We start from the raw sequence: 11,939 nt of genomic DNA on the forward strand, positions 1-11,939 counted from the left end.
GGACACTGGGGGCTCCAGTAAGCAGGCCCCTCTTCTCCTGCACATCCCTCCTTTGGTTCTCATGGTTTCTGTCCAGGCTGATCCAGGGCATCAAAAGCCATGTCCCTTGCCTGGGAACTCTGGATGGGGGAAGGAAGGATGCACTCTGTAGAGGATGCTTTCTGAAGGGGGCTATGGCCTGGACTACTAGCCAGAGCTGGCTTTGCAGAAACCATGATGGGATCTAAACCTGCTTTGGCCACTGACTGACTCTGGAGTCCTGTGCCAGCCCCTGCCTCTATCTAGAAATGAGGTCAAATCGGATGAGCTGAGAGCTAAGGCAGTTTTCCCAGGCAAAGATTCAGAGCCTATCACTTCTCCTAAGTTGCTTACAGAGTAGCAGAGACGAAGACCTTGAACCCAGCCAGCAAGATACAGCAGGAACAGGAGGTGCTGGGTCCAAGGCTTGAACTCAAAGTGGGAGTCTGGCTCCACCCCTGTGTCCAGCTATATCTTCCTCAGAGAGCTGATTTCCCAAGCCTCCTCTGAGCCTTGGTCCCTGTGCCTTCTTGGCCATTGCTTACAATTGGTGGTGATGGCAGGAGGAGCAGTCCCTAACCTTAAGGAAAAGATGCAAGTGCCAAAGGATGAAGACCTGCTTCTTGGAAGCTTTAGGGATAACCAAGAGTGCTCAGTGGCAGCAGGTAAGGAGCCCCCGTAATGTCCCTTCCCTTGGGTATCTGCATCTGTGCATGTATGTTAGAAAATGCACAGGTGTGGCTTGGCAGAAGCATGAATGTGTGTTTGCGTGTATTTGTGGGTACCTGTGTTTGCGTGTATTTGTGGGTACCTGTGTGTGAGGTAACGGGATTGATAAAGTGAGTCTTTTGTAGCGTGTGAGAGGGAAGGTTGGATGAACACCCCTCCCATTGCAAGCCACCAATGGGTCTTATTGCAAAACACTCAGTGGGCTCAATTTATAAGATCATTCAAAGCAATTCTCTCTCCTAACCTTCCAGTACCTTTTTCTGCCCTTTAGAGTAAAGCTCCTTAAGATCCACATAAGGTCACCTCCTCAATATACTTACTGCTGTGGCATGCTCACCCAGTCCATAGTGCCTTTAAGCCTGTCCTATAACATCCCAAGACTCTTCTTCACAGCCTTTGCACTAGGTGTTCCCTCTTTCCCCAGATTTTCTATGGCTGGATTCTTTCAGGTCTCTGCCTCAATGTTGTTTCTGACTTTTCTAGAAGTATCCCCTTCTTTCTGTCTTGTTATCCTGTTTTTATTGTTTTGGGAGCATGCATCTCTTGATTTGCACTGATGGATTATTTCCTGTAACCCCCGCTTTTTCGTCACCACTTTCTTTGTACACATACAGACAATCAATTTTTTATTGGTGTGATCTTATTTCTTGGCCATTGCTTGCTCTTTAAGAACCTAGCCCAGAGCTTGACACTCAGTAAACACTTACTATATTTTGAGTACATGAAGAAATTGAGATCTGAGATTAGCCAGTAGATATCAGAGAATGGGTGTTGAGTGCTTCCTAAGATGTTGGGGGACCCTATCCTATTTTTTGGTGTATTCTGTGCCCATGAAGCCTTGGGATAGCCTCTATGGGTGTTCCTTGGGTCTCTGTTCTTCTCCCTAGAAATGAAGGAGCATATGTCTCGGTTGCTGGGTGCTTCTCAGCGGCGACAGAGGGTGGATCCAAAGGCTGTTGGCTCTGCTGTGGTTTGGAATACGGCTGCAAACCAGTCCAAGAAGATGGTACTGTATGGCATTTGGTGGCTAGCTTGAGTTTGGGGGAGTTTCCTACAGTTGTAGCAGCTCTGGTATGGAGATGGTAGGTCAAGCAGGGCAGATATTGACTTTGGGGGAAGGACAAAGCTCCTGTGTACTGGGCAGGCAAATGAGGGCAACGAGGTCTGGCAAGAGATCATGGCCATTCTTTGTTAGTTCAACCTTGAGGGTCCAGAATGTCTGAAACACACATTGCTTGGGGAGTACATATCTACTTTCTTTTATTAATAAATGAGTAAATGTATCTATATTTGAATCTCTAAATGTATATATATGTTATGTCTACTTCTCTCTATATATATATTTCTGTATAGAAATATGCAAAAGTATAAAAATCATTATATATATATAGTTGCTGTTTAGTCTTTAAGTTATGTCTGACTTTTTGAATCCCCATGGACTGCAGCACGCCAGGCTTCCCTGTCCTCCACTATCTCCCAGAATTTGCTCTAATTAATGTCCATTGAGTCAGTGATGCTATCCAACATCTAATCCTCTGCTGCCTCCTTTTCTTTTTCCCTTTCATCTTTCCCAGCATCAGGGTCTTTTCCAGTGAGTTGGCTCTTTGCATCAGATAGCCAAAGTACTGTAGCTTCAGCAACCGTCCTTCCAATGAATATTCAGGGTTGTGTATATATATCTAAGCATATATAAATATAGATATACATGTATCTATATCTATCTTAGGGCTGGGACTAGGATAAGGCAAGTGAAATGCCTATGCTCTCTGGCTACTAGGAAATCCAGTCAATTGAATCTGAGCATTTTGTAGCCAATTCTTTAAGTTACATTCTATATGAGTGAGGGAATGTTCTAGAAAAAATGGTGGCTATGCTGTTGCAAAGGATACTGGGAAAAGGCAGCTATTTTGGAGAAGAGGAAGTCCTGACTCTTCTTGGGAATCACATGAATCCCATCATCCTTCTGTAGCCAATTCTTTTAACTACATTCACCTTGGGTGACAGAAAGTTTTAGAAGCATGGTTGTTAAACCATTGCACGTTTACTAGGAAAAGGCAACACCTTTGGAGAGGAGGGAGACCTGACTTTTCCAGGCAATCATGTGAGTCTCATGTTTTGTAGCCCATCTGATAAGTAAGCTACTTTTACTGCAGATGCAGGCAATTTTAGAAACATGGTTGTTATACTGTTGCAAAGGTTATAGGAGGTGGAGGGAAGGCAAACTGACTGGAGAGGCAGGGAGACCTGATGTTCTAGAAAATCAGCTGAGTTACATTTTGTTCCCTTGTAACGAATTTTTTAAATTATGCTAACCATTTGAGGGAGTGTTGTGGAGAAAATGGTGGCCATGTTGTTGCACTCAGTTCAGTTTAGTTCAGTCGCTCAGTCGTGTCCGACTCTTTGTGACACCATGAATCACAGCACGCCAGGCCTCCCTGTCCATCACCAACTCCCGGAGTCCACCCAAACTCATGTCCACCGAGTCAGTGATGCCATCCAACCATCCCATCCTCTATTGTCCCCTTCTCCTCCTGCCTTCAATCCCTCCCAACATCAGGGTCTTTTCAAATGAGTCAGCTCTTCGCATCAGGTGGCCAAAGTATTGGAGTTTCAGCGTCAACATCAGTCCTTCCAATGAACACCCAGGACTTATTTCCTTTAGGATGGACTGGTAGGATCTCCTTGTAGTCCAAGGGACTCTCAAGAGTCTTCTCCAACACCATAGTTCAAAAGCATCAATTGTTCGGCACTCAGCTTTCTTCACAGTCCAGCTCTCAAATCCATTCATGACCACTGGAAAAATCATAGCCTTGACTAGACAGACCTTTGCTGACAAAGTAATGTCTCTGCTTTTTAATATGCTGTCTAGGTTGGTCATAACTTTCCTTCCAAGGAGTAAGCGTCTTTTAATTTCATGGCTGCAGTCACCATCTGCAGTGATTTTGGAGCCCAGAAAAATAAAGTCTGACACTGTTTCCACTGTTGCCCCATCTATTTGCCAAGAAGTGGTGGGACCGGATGCCATGATCTTAGTTTTCTGAATGTTGGGCTTTAAGCCAGCTTTTTCACTCTCTTCTTTCACTTTCATCAAGAAGCTCTTTAGTTCTTCTTCACTTTCTGCCATATCTTCTTCACTTGCATTAAATATGGGGAAAAGGCAGCCATTTTGAGGAGGAGGGAGACCTGATTGTTTCATGAAATCACTTAAGTCTAGTAGTTCTGTGGATGATTCTGTTAGCTATATTCACCTTGGATGTGGGCAAGCTGCTTATGTTCTAACTTTGATGTAGAAGGTGGGGGCACTGAGAGGGATTTAATTAATCTCTAGATTAATTAGAGTTGCCTGTTAGGACTAGAGGAATTTACCTTTAAAAAATAGAGTCCTTATATTAATTGTACAAATTAAATTTAGACATTTAGAATTAAATGTATCAATTCTATATATTTATTCATTATTTATTTTTGAGTAAAATGTTAATGGAATGCTATTGCCTCTGAGAGAAACACATGAAAGAAAAAAATCATAATACTACTCTGCTCATTTGGGAAAAAAGTGTAGTGTGCCTTAAAAATATATGAAAATAAAAATAACATTTTTTGGAAATAATTGACAGAGGGAAGCTGCACTTGCTGCAATTCATAGATTTAAAAAAATCCCCATCAAATGTAAATAAAAATCTGATGTTTTGAAATGTATATAACTCTAAGTAGAGAGTTTCTAAAATTAAAAAGAAAAGAGAAAAAAAGACAACTCCTTTGAACAGTTAGACCTGTCAAATGATTGGTGATCACAAGTTATCATCAGGCTTGCATATGTTGTTAAATTAATTCTTATGATATTGATGTGTTAAAAATAAAATGTTTTACCTCAAACAAACAAACAACACATCCTACTCACTCATCATTATTTTACCTTCAACTCTCTCAAAAAGCATTTTCTCCTTCTGATCCCAATCTATAAGAAAATCAAGGGGGTGGTATGGAAATTTTTCTAGGAGAGACTCTCCATTTAACTCTTCTTTATAGTCCTGGAGTCTTCCTGACACACACTGTCCTTTTAATGCTGTTTTTGAGATATCTTACTGCTTGCAATGCAGGAGACGTGGGTTTGATCCCTAGGTCAGGAAGATTGCCTGGAGTAGAAGACTCCTGAAGTCTTGCCTGGAGAGCCCCATGGCCAGAGGAGCCTGGTGGAGGTGGGGAGGTGGCAGGCAGCCAACTTGTGTGACTCTCAGGCTCTTCTGATTCTGGAGGATCAGGCACCACATGACTCCCAATGGGGTGTGCTGATGCTCCCAGACAAAGTATGGGCCCAAGCAGGATACTTCGACTGATGGTTCCTTTCCCTAGGGGCCGCAGCTGCGGGGAGTTGGAGTGGTGGGAGAACAAGGCGATGGCGGTGCCCAACCCCAGGAGAATCCTGGCGGCTCCCAGGGCATGAGGTCCCAGTTTGAGCGGTAAGAAGGATCCCATGGACCCTGCGGGAGAGAAAGGCCAGGGCTTTGTGGGCAGGGACCCAGGGAGTTGGCAAGCAGACTGCCCAAGAAGGAGCAGTGAACAGCTGGCCATGCTTGGAGTATGGGGGCTCTGTTGCCTCCTCACCACAGCCATAGAGCCCCCTGGCCCCTTGCCTGTTCAGGGCCTCCTAGCATCCCACAGCTGGGCCAGCTCCCAGCCCTCAGGCTTCAGGACCTGCGACCAGAGAAGGGGAAAGCTCCAGGCGGACAGACTTACGGTCCAGAGGAGTCCACAACCTTACCCATCTGCCTTTATGGCTCTCCTGGGACCACCAGAGGCTCTGACTCTCTGTGTTTTATTTCCCAGCAGCCGAGAGTTAAATACACTGGCTGAGATTGGTCTGGAAGAGCTCAATGAGCTGGAGATGGAGATCATGAGAAGACAGGTGAGTGTCTGATTGCCAGGGACCCACTTGAAGGTGGGAGGCAGAATCATGGTGAATGGGTGGGTGGGCCACCCACCTTGAGGATACCCAGCCTCTCCAATCGTATTCACCTGCTAGCAGTGGAGGCGAAGTCAGACTTGCTTCCCCATTCACCCAGCCTTCTTGTCTCCAGTGTCCTATCTTGAAGCCTAGACTCAACTCCATCTCTCTGCCTGACATGTGGGAAGGGAGAAGGGAGAAGAGGAGGAAGAGGGGACATCAGAGGATAAGAGAAGTTTATTCATAGAGAGTGATGCCAAGAGGTCTGATCCAGGGGTCATGTTCATTCAGGCCAAATTCAGGTCTCCTTGGTTTGAGACCCCAGCAGGCATGGGCATGGGCAGGAGGGATGTCTTCCCTGGTGGCCCTCTCTGGCCTTGCATGTCACCCCATCCTGAGGCCCTCATTCTGGTGCTGCTGCCCCCATCCCCTTCCCTGGCAGCTGGGATGGGCTGGCTTCTTCCAGACAATGGGAAGAACTAGTGATGGTAGGGGCAAGGTGGCGGGGACTGAGAACACAGACCACCCAGTCTCTGGGTTCCACTGGGCCCACCCCCAGCCCCTGGTCAGCTGCTCTGCCTGTTTGTTGCCCAGAGACCCATTTCCTCCCACAGTGCAGCAGAAGCCTTTTTTGGTCTAAAGTCATATTTTCCCCCCATTGGTGTGTTGTGGACTTCCCTAGAAGAGCCTTGTTCACCAGCCAGCTCTGGTCTCTCTGCAGCTGTTCATGATTACTGAGCGTCTGCGCTACCTGGAGGACCAGAGTGCCACCTGGCACCAACGGGAGGTGCTGTTATTCACCATGCTGCTGTCTTCCTGCATCACCAACCTCTGGCTGTGGATGCGCCAGTGATGTTTCCTGCCGGTCCACCGTGCAGCTAGAGCCCTTCAGTCCTCCCCTTCTTCCCTTCTCTCCCTCAGCCACCTCTGCCCATCCTCCTTCTAACTTTCAGCAGCCTTCAACAGCATCATGACCATTTTCCACCTCTGCCCGAGGGAGGCCCTAGCTGCCAGGAGGTGGAGGAAGTATAGAATCGTGAGGGTCAGAATGGGCTGAGATCGAGCCTCTTTGCAGGGAGAGGATGGTGGTTTCCAGTCCCCACAGTAACAGCAGGGGTATGTGCTTCCTCCTTCCCTGTCAGGGCTCCATGGTGACCATCTTGGAGCTAGACCTTGCCTCTGGGCCCTCAGTGTCTCTTCTGTTCCATCCTTAGCAGGAGCTTGGCTGTGTCTTCCCTGTTTTCTTCAATGTTGTGCTCAGGGCTCTGCACATAGAATATTCTCAATAAAAGTTCAGTTATAGCAGCAAACCCTGGTGACTGAGTTTCTTGCATCCAGAACTCGCTTGGGGACAGCCCCTCTGGACAAAATCCTTGGTTCCTCCTTCCCAGGCTCCTCCTGCCTCTCCATTGCCAGCCCAGGTTGGGGAGGCACTCCTTAGGAGCAGAGTTTGGCAAAGCCCTTCCTGTGGGACTTCCACCAGCAAATGCTTATAGGGATGTGGTTTTGCAGCAGCAGCTTGTCCTGGTTGGACATTACAGGGATTCAATCAGAGAAATCTCCTGGATAGGACTACAAACTTTTCCATTTGCTCAGGAAGAAAGTGAGGCCCAAAGAAGGGAAACATGGCCCTGGGGTCATCTGAGACAGGGATGGGTCTAAGATGGGTTCTCCTGAACCCATCTAAGGTCTAGGGCTTGGCCTGCCTCCAACAGATCGCTCGATAGCAGCAAACCCTGGTGACTGAGTTTCTTGCATCCAGAACTCGCTTGGGGACAGCCCCTCTGGACAAAATCCTTGGTTCCTCCTTCCCAGGCTCCTCCTGCCTCTCCACTGCCAGCCCAGGTTGGGGAGGCACTCCTTAGGAGCAGAGTTTGGCAAAGCCCTTCCTGTGGGACTTCCACCAGCAAATGCTTATAGGGATGTGGTTTTGCAGCAGCAGCTTGTCCTGGTTGGACATTACAGGGATTCAATCAGAGAAATCTCCTGGATAGGACTACAAACTTTTCCATTTGCTCAGGAAGAAAGTGAGGCCCAAAGAAGGGAAACATGGCCCTGGGGTCATCTGAGACAGGGATGGGTCTAAGATGGGTTCTCCTGAACCCATCTAAGGTCTAGGGCTTGGCCTGCCTCCAACAGATCGCTCGGGGACCAGCCCCAACTCGGCTCTGGAGGCTGGATGCAAGATCACATAGAGGGACTTTGAACCCTTCTCTGTGTCCACAGCTCTGAAATGTTCTCATAGAGGACAGGGTGCTGTGTAGGATACTGGGACTTGGCCTAAGAGGGCAGGAGTGTCACTGCTTCAGGCCTGGCCTCAGGGCCAATGTGCTGGGGCCATGAGGCCATCAAAAGAACTGTTGCCCTTTCTCTGGGACCAAGGGTTAAATACACATTTCTCCATGGGCAAGGACCTGGATCATTACATTATTATTGGCTTTAGTGGCTCAACAGAGCTTATCCCAGCCCCCAAGTCGGTCAAGGCTTCTCCATTTCTAAAGGTGAGAGAGTGTGCTAGTCACTAGATATAAAATAAACATGATGGCATGTGTGTGTGTGTGTGTGTGAGAGAGAGAGAGAGAGAGAGAGTGTGTGTGTGTAAGTGAGGAGGGAGGGTGAAGGGAAGAAAATTGAGTCCTGGAGCCTGCTCTGACTCCACCTCACCCCCTCTTTGTCCCTCATTGGCCCCATACAGTGAGGGGGAATTCCTCCTCTCTTGACACTCGGGGGCTTGCGGTACTTCTGAGAGTAGAGTGTGGGTCTCCTGTTAGCACCATGCCATCCCATGCACATGACCACTGGAGCTTGGGCTCTGCTGAGAGCAGAGATAAGAGCATTTGGCAAAGAAACCATTGGAAGATTCCCTCTCTGGTCCCAGAGCAGAGGGGTGGGACTGGGGTGCCAGAGGAAAAGCCCTGCAGAATGGGGACGAGGCAGTGCCCGGCCACAAGGCCCAGGGAGGACCAGGAAGCCACCCCTCCCCGCCTCCACCGCTCCTGAAGATGCTCCTTGCTTCTGCTCCAATCAGGCCATGGCCACACTCAGAGGCTGGCGAGTACTGCAGGGCGGGGCTGGGCCTGCCCTCTGGGACACGGTGTGCATGTGTGCGAGCAGACACAGACATGTTTGCAGAAAAAGTCTGGTTGAAAATATGTTGTGAAACAAAGGTTCACCCTTGGGAGCAATTTAGCTACGATGCAAACAAACAGTGGGGCGGCCCCTGGAGAAACGCCTCCCGGGCCAGGTGGCTGCCCCTCCAGCCTTTGCAGTGACTGCTCACTGATCTGGGCCCTGCCTGCCTGCACCATGTCCACTCCAGGCTGGCCTCCTCTTCAGGACTCCACGGGGGTCCTATTGTGGGGGCTGGCATGGTCTGCCTGGCCCTCCAGCCCTAGTCTACCTGGAACATCTGTCCCCTTGCTGATATTTCCCTGTCAAGCTGCCCTAGCCTCGCCAAAGCACTCCAGCAGGTGCCCAACCCTTTTCCACCTTGAACTTCCTCATGGACAAGCTGGGCCAGTGCGGAGGAGATGGACGCGTTGATAGTTGGGGTGGGTGGGTGCTCCTCTGCAGCAGGTTGTTTAGCGCTCTGCTGTGTTACTTCCCACGAGTGGCCCAGGCTTGGTGGCCATGGCCATTTCCGCTCTGAATCAGGAGCTGCTGGAGGGGCAGGGCAACCTTCCATTGCCTTCCTCACCTGGCACCCAGCAGAAGTGAAGGGGCTGGCGGGGTGGTCTCTGACCAGGGTCTCCAGGGAATAATTCTGCCAAATGGCCTCCTGAAGGGAGGGCTGGCCTCACCTTGTTCACATGGGCCTGCTTTTCTGTGGAAAACCCGTAGGAAAGTCAGTCCATTCGGACCTTTACTACCCCTAGCACTCTCACTTTGAGCCAGCACGCTGTGTCTTTAAGGTATTAGATCACAAGGGTCCTGCTTCACTACGTCCTCCAGAAATAGGTAAAAAACATGGCATGTGCAGCTAACAAAGCCCCTTGTCCTCCCCACAGCCTCTGCCCCATCAAGTGCCTGCATAGAGGTAAGTCCCATGATTGGCTTGGTGTGCACCCCAGCAGACTCTGACTGTCATGTGCAGACATGTGTCCCTGTGCATGCCCTGGGCTCTGTGCAGAGGAGCCGTGCAAGCCATCCCAGGCAGCCCTCAGAGAGGGGCTGGGCCCCCCAGCTATGAGCCCCTTTCCTGTGTACTCAGTGGTGTTCGACTCTTTGAGACCTCATGGACTGGAGCTCGCCAGGCTCCCCTGTCCGTGGAACTCTCCAGGCCATAATACTGGAGTGGGTTGCCATTTCCTTCTCCAGGGAATCTCCCCAACCCAGGGATAGAACCCGCGTCTCCTATGTCTCTTGTATTCGTGGGTGGATTGTTTACTGAGTGTGTGCAGGTGGGGAAAGCTATACACTTGCTCCATTGGGCTGGCCCTCAACCCCCCTCCAGCCCTTCCAGAAGCTGGAACTCAACATATTCCAGGTTCTTTGTCTCAGCAGCTGGGAGAGGCGGCACGTGGGGTGGGAGGGTGTGTGGAGGGGCTCTGTGTACCTGGCAGCAGCCAGAAATCTGGGCCTCTTGAGTCACCACCCAAGGGCTCTCACCCACTATTGCTTCCCCAACCCTGGCCCCTCTTGGACGCCAAGTCCAGGGAGCCCTGGAGGGGAAGGAATGGATTCCCCTCAACCCTGCCCTGCCCCAAGTACCTCTTGTCTCTCCCAAGTTTCCACTTGGCTTGCCCTCTGGCCAGGTAGGTGGGCTGGGACTGTGAACAAGGCCAGGAGGCAGGTGCATGGGGGTGGTGAGCTGGTGACTCTGGGTCCCTAGACACAAAGTCCTGAGCGGTATGAGTTCCATGTAAGGGAGGGCTCCCCAGGGAGCTTGGGAGGGGCTGGCTCCTGAGTCTGGGCAGACGAGCAGCTTCCACTGCCAGGCAGCCTAGTATCCAGCCCTCACCTACTGGCAGGCTGGGGTGTGCAGGCCCCACAGTGAGAGGGTCAGACATCCAGCCAGTGGGCAGAACTGTTTCTCCAGTGGGCAAGTGCTGCCCTGGGCCGAGGCCTCGACCTCGCCTCAGCTGTAGGCATGGGCTCCTCTGAGTCACTGCCGGCCTCCCCTGCTGGCCTCAGGCAGGGCGGGCAGCTCTTTGACTGAGAGGCTGAGAAGCTGCGTGGGGATTCGGGGATCCCCCTGGTCTGGGGACAGGAGCTTTGGGAGGTCTCTACTGTCCCTTGGTGCTGATGAGCTCCCGAGGGTTCGTCTCTGACTGGAAGCTTCTTGGACAGACCTATAGCCTGTGGCCAAGGGACACCCTGCCTCGGAATCCGTCTGGTGAGGAAAGGTCGGTGGCCTCCTTAGGGTCAGGTTTGGAGCCCTATGTGCGTCGGTTCTGGAGCTGGACTTGACATGGGCCCTTGTGTGCCTGGTTTGTCCTGGGAGCTGAGAGAAAGTGGCTGTGTGGGGGGACTTTGTTCTTTGTCCAAGTGCATGAATGAAACCCTGGGGGCTTTAGGGGTATGGAGGCACTAAGTACGTGTGAGGCTAGGCCTTCTCCAAGCCTGTGCTCTAACCACCCTCCCTGCCACCTCCTCCTGCTGTTGCTGCTAAGTCACTTCAGTTGTGTCCGACTCTGTGCGACCCCATAGATGGCAGCCCACCAGGCTCCCCCGTCCCTGGGATTCTCCAGGCAAGAACACGGGAGTGGGTTGCCATTTCCTTCTCCAAAGCATGAAAGTGAAAAGTGAAAGTGAAGTCACTCAGTCATATCCGACTTTTAGCGACCCCATGGACTGCAGCCTACCAGGCTCCTCCATCCATGGGATTTTCCAGGCAAGAGTACTGGAGTGGGGTGCCACTGCCTTTTCCGCTGCCACCTTCTAGGGGACAACATAGGGGCCAAGCATGCACCTGGTCAGAAGGGGTGGGGTGAGAGAAAGTGGGGAGTCTGTGGGCCTCACCTGCTGCATCGGCTTCCACTGCCAGCCTGCCCAGGGCATTTATGGGCATCCGAGGTCAGAGCATGGGGACCGCACCCCTGGGAGCTCCCTGGCTCCCTGCATGTGAGGAGTAATGGATGTAGAGCAGGGCAATGTACATGTGACGCTTCTCCCATAAACTCTGCTGGGACTGCAGCCTTTGCTTTCGGCTCTTTGAGTTGCACCCCACCCTCCTCAGGAGATTCTTGAAGGAGGGCACCTGTTGTGGGTCTCTCAGGCTTTGGGAGGCAGCCCCACTGCCATTTTGGTA

General features: G+C 50.8%; 1 protein-coding gene across 2 annotated transcripts; it reads left to right on the forward strand.

The window, feature by feature from the left end:
* The first annotated feature begins 489 nt into the window (after window positions 1–489).
* Window positions 490–6,999, forward strand: FATE1 (fetal and adult testis expressed 1). Of its 2 annotated transcripts, none has more exons than XM_070783754.1 (5): window positions 490–683; window positions 1,635–1,753; window positions 5,098–5,204; window positions 5,572–5,650; window positions 6,411–6,999. In XM_070783754.1, exons 1-5 carry the CDS (start codon window positions 575–577, stop codon window positions 6,540–6,542), a joined length of 546 nt encoding a protein of 181 aa, XP_070639855.1. In that variant the 5' UTR covers window positions 490–574; the 3' UTR covers window positions 6,543–6,999. The 2 variants fall into 2 exon arrangements, with proteins under 2 accessions (XP_070639855.1, XP_019811122.1); XM_019955563.2 differs by having other exon boundaries at window positions 5,575–5,650.
* Window positions 7,000–11,939: the final 4,940 nt, after the last annotated feature.

This window comes from Bos indicus, chromosome X (assembly GCF_029378745.1).
Source record: "Bos indicus isolate NIAB-ARS_2022 breed Sahiwal x Tharparkar chromosome X, NIAB-ARS_B.indTharparkar_mat_pri_1.0, whole genome shotgun sequence".
Taxonomy (NCBI): Eukaryota; Metazoa; Chordata; class Mammalia; order Artiodactyla; family Bovidae; genus Bos; species Bos indicus.

Excerpts from the sequence above, each read along its gene's own strand:
- FATE1 (XM_070783754.1), top strand. The coding sequence starts at position 575 with ATGGCAGGAGGAGCAGTCCCTAACCTTAAGGAAAAGATGCAAGTGCCA. Across the intron at positions 684-1,634 it reads AGAGTGCTCAGTGGCAGCAG|AAATGAAGGAGCATATGTCT; the intron begins GTAAGGAGCCCC and ends TCTTCTCCCTAG. Across the intron at positions 5,205-5,571 it reads ATGAGGTCCCAGTTTGAGCG|CAGCCGAGAGTTAAATACAC; the intron begins GTAAGAAGGATC and ends TTTATTTCCCAG.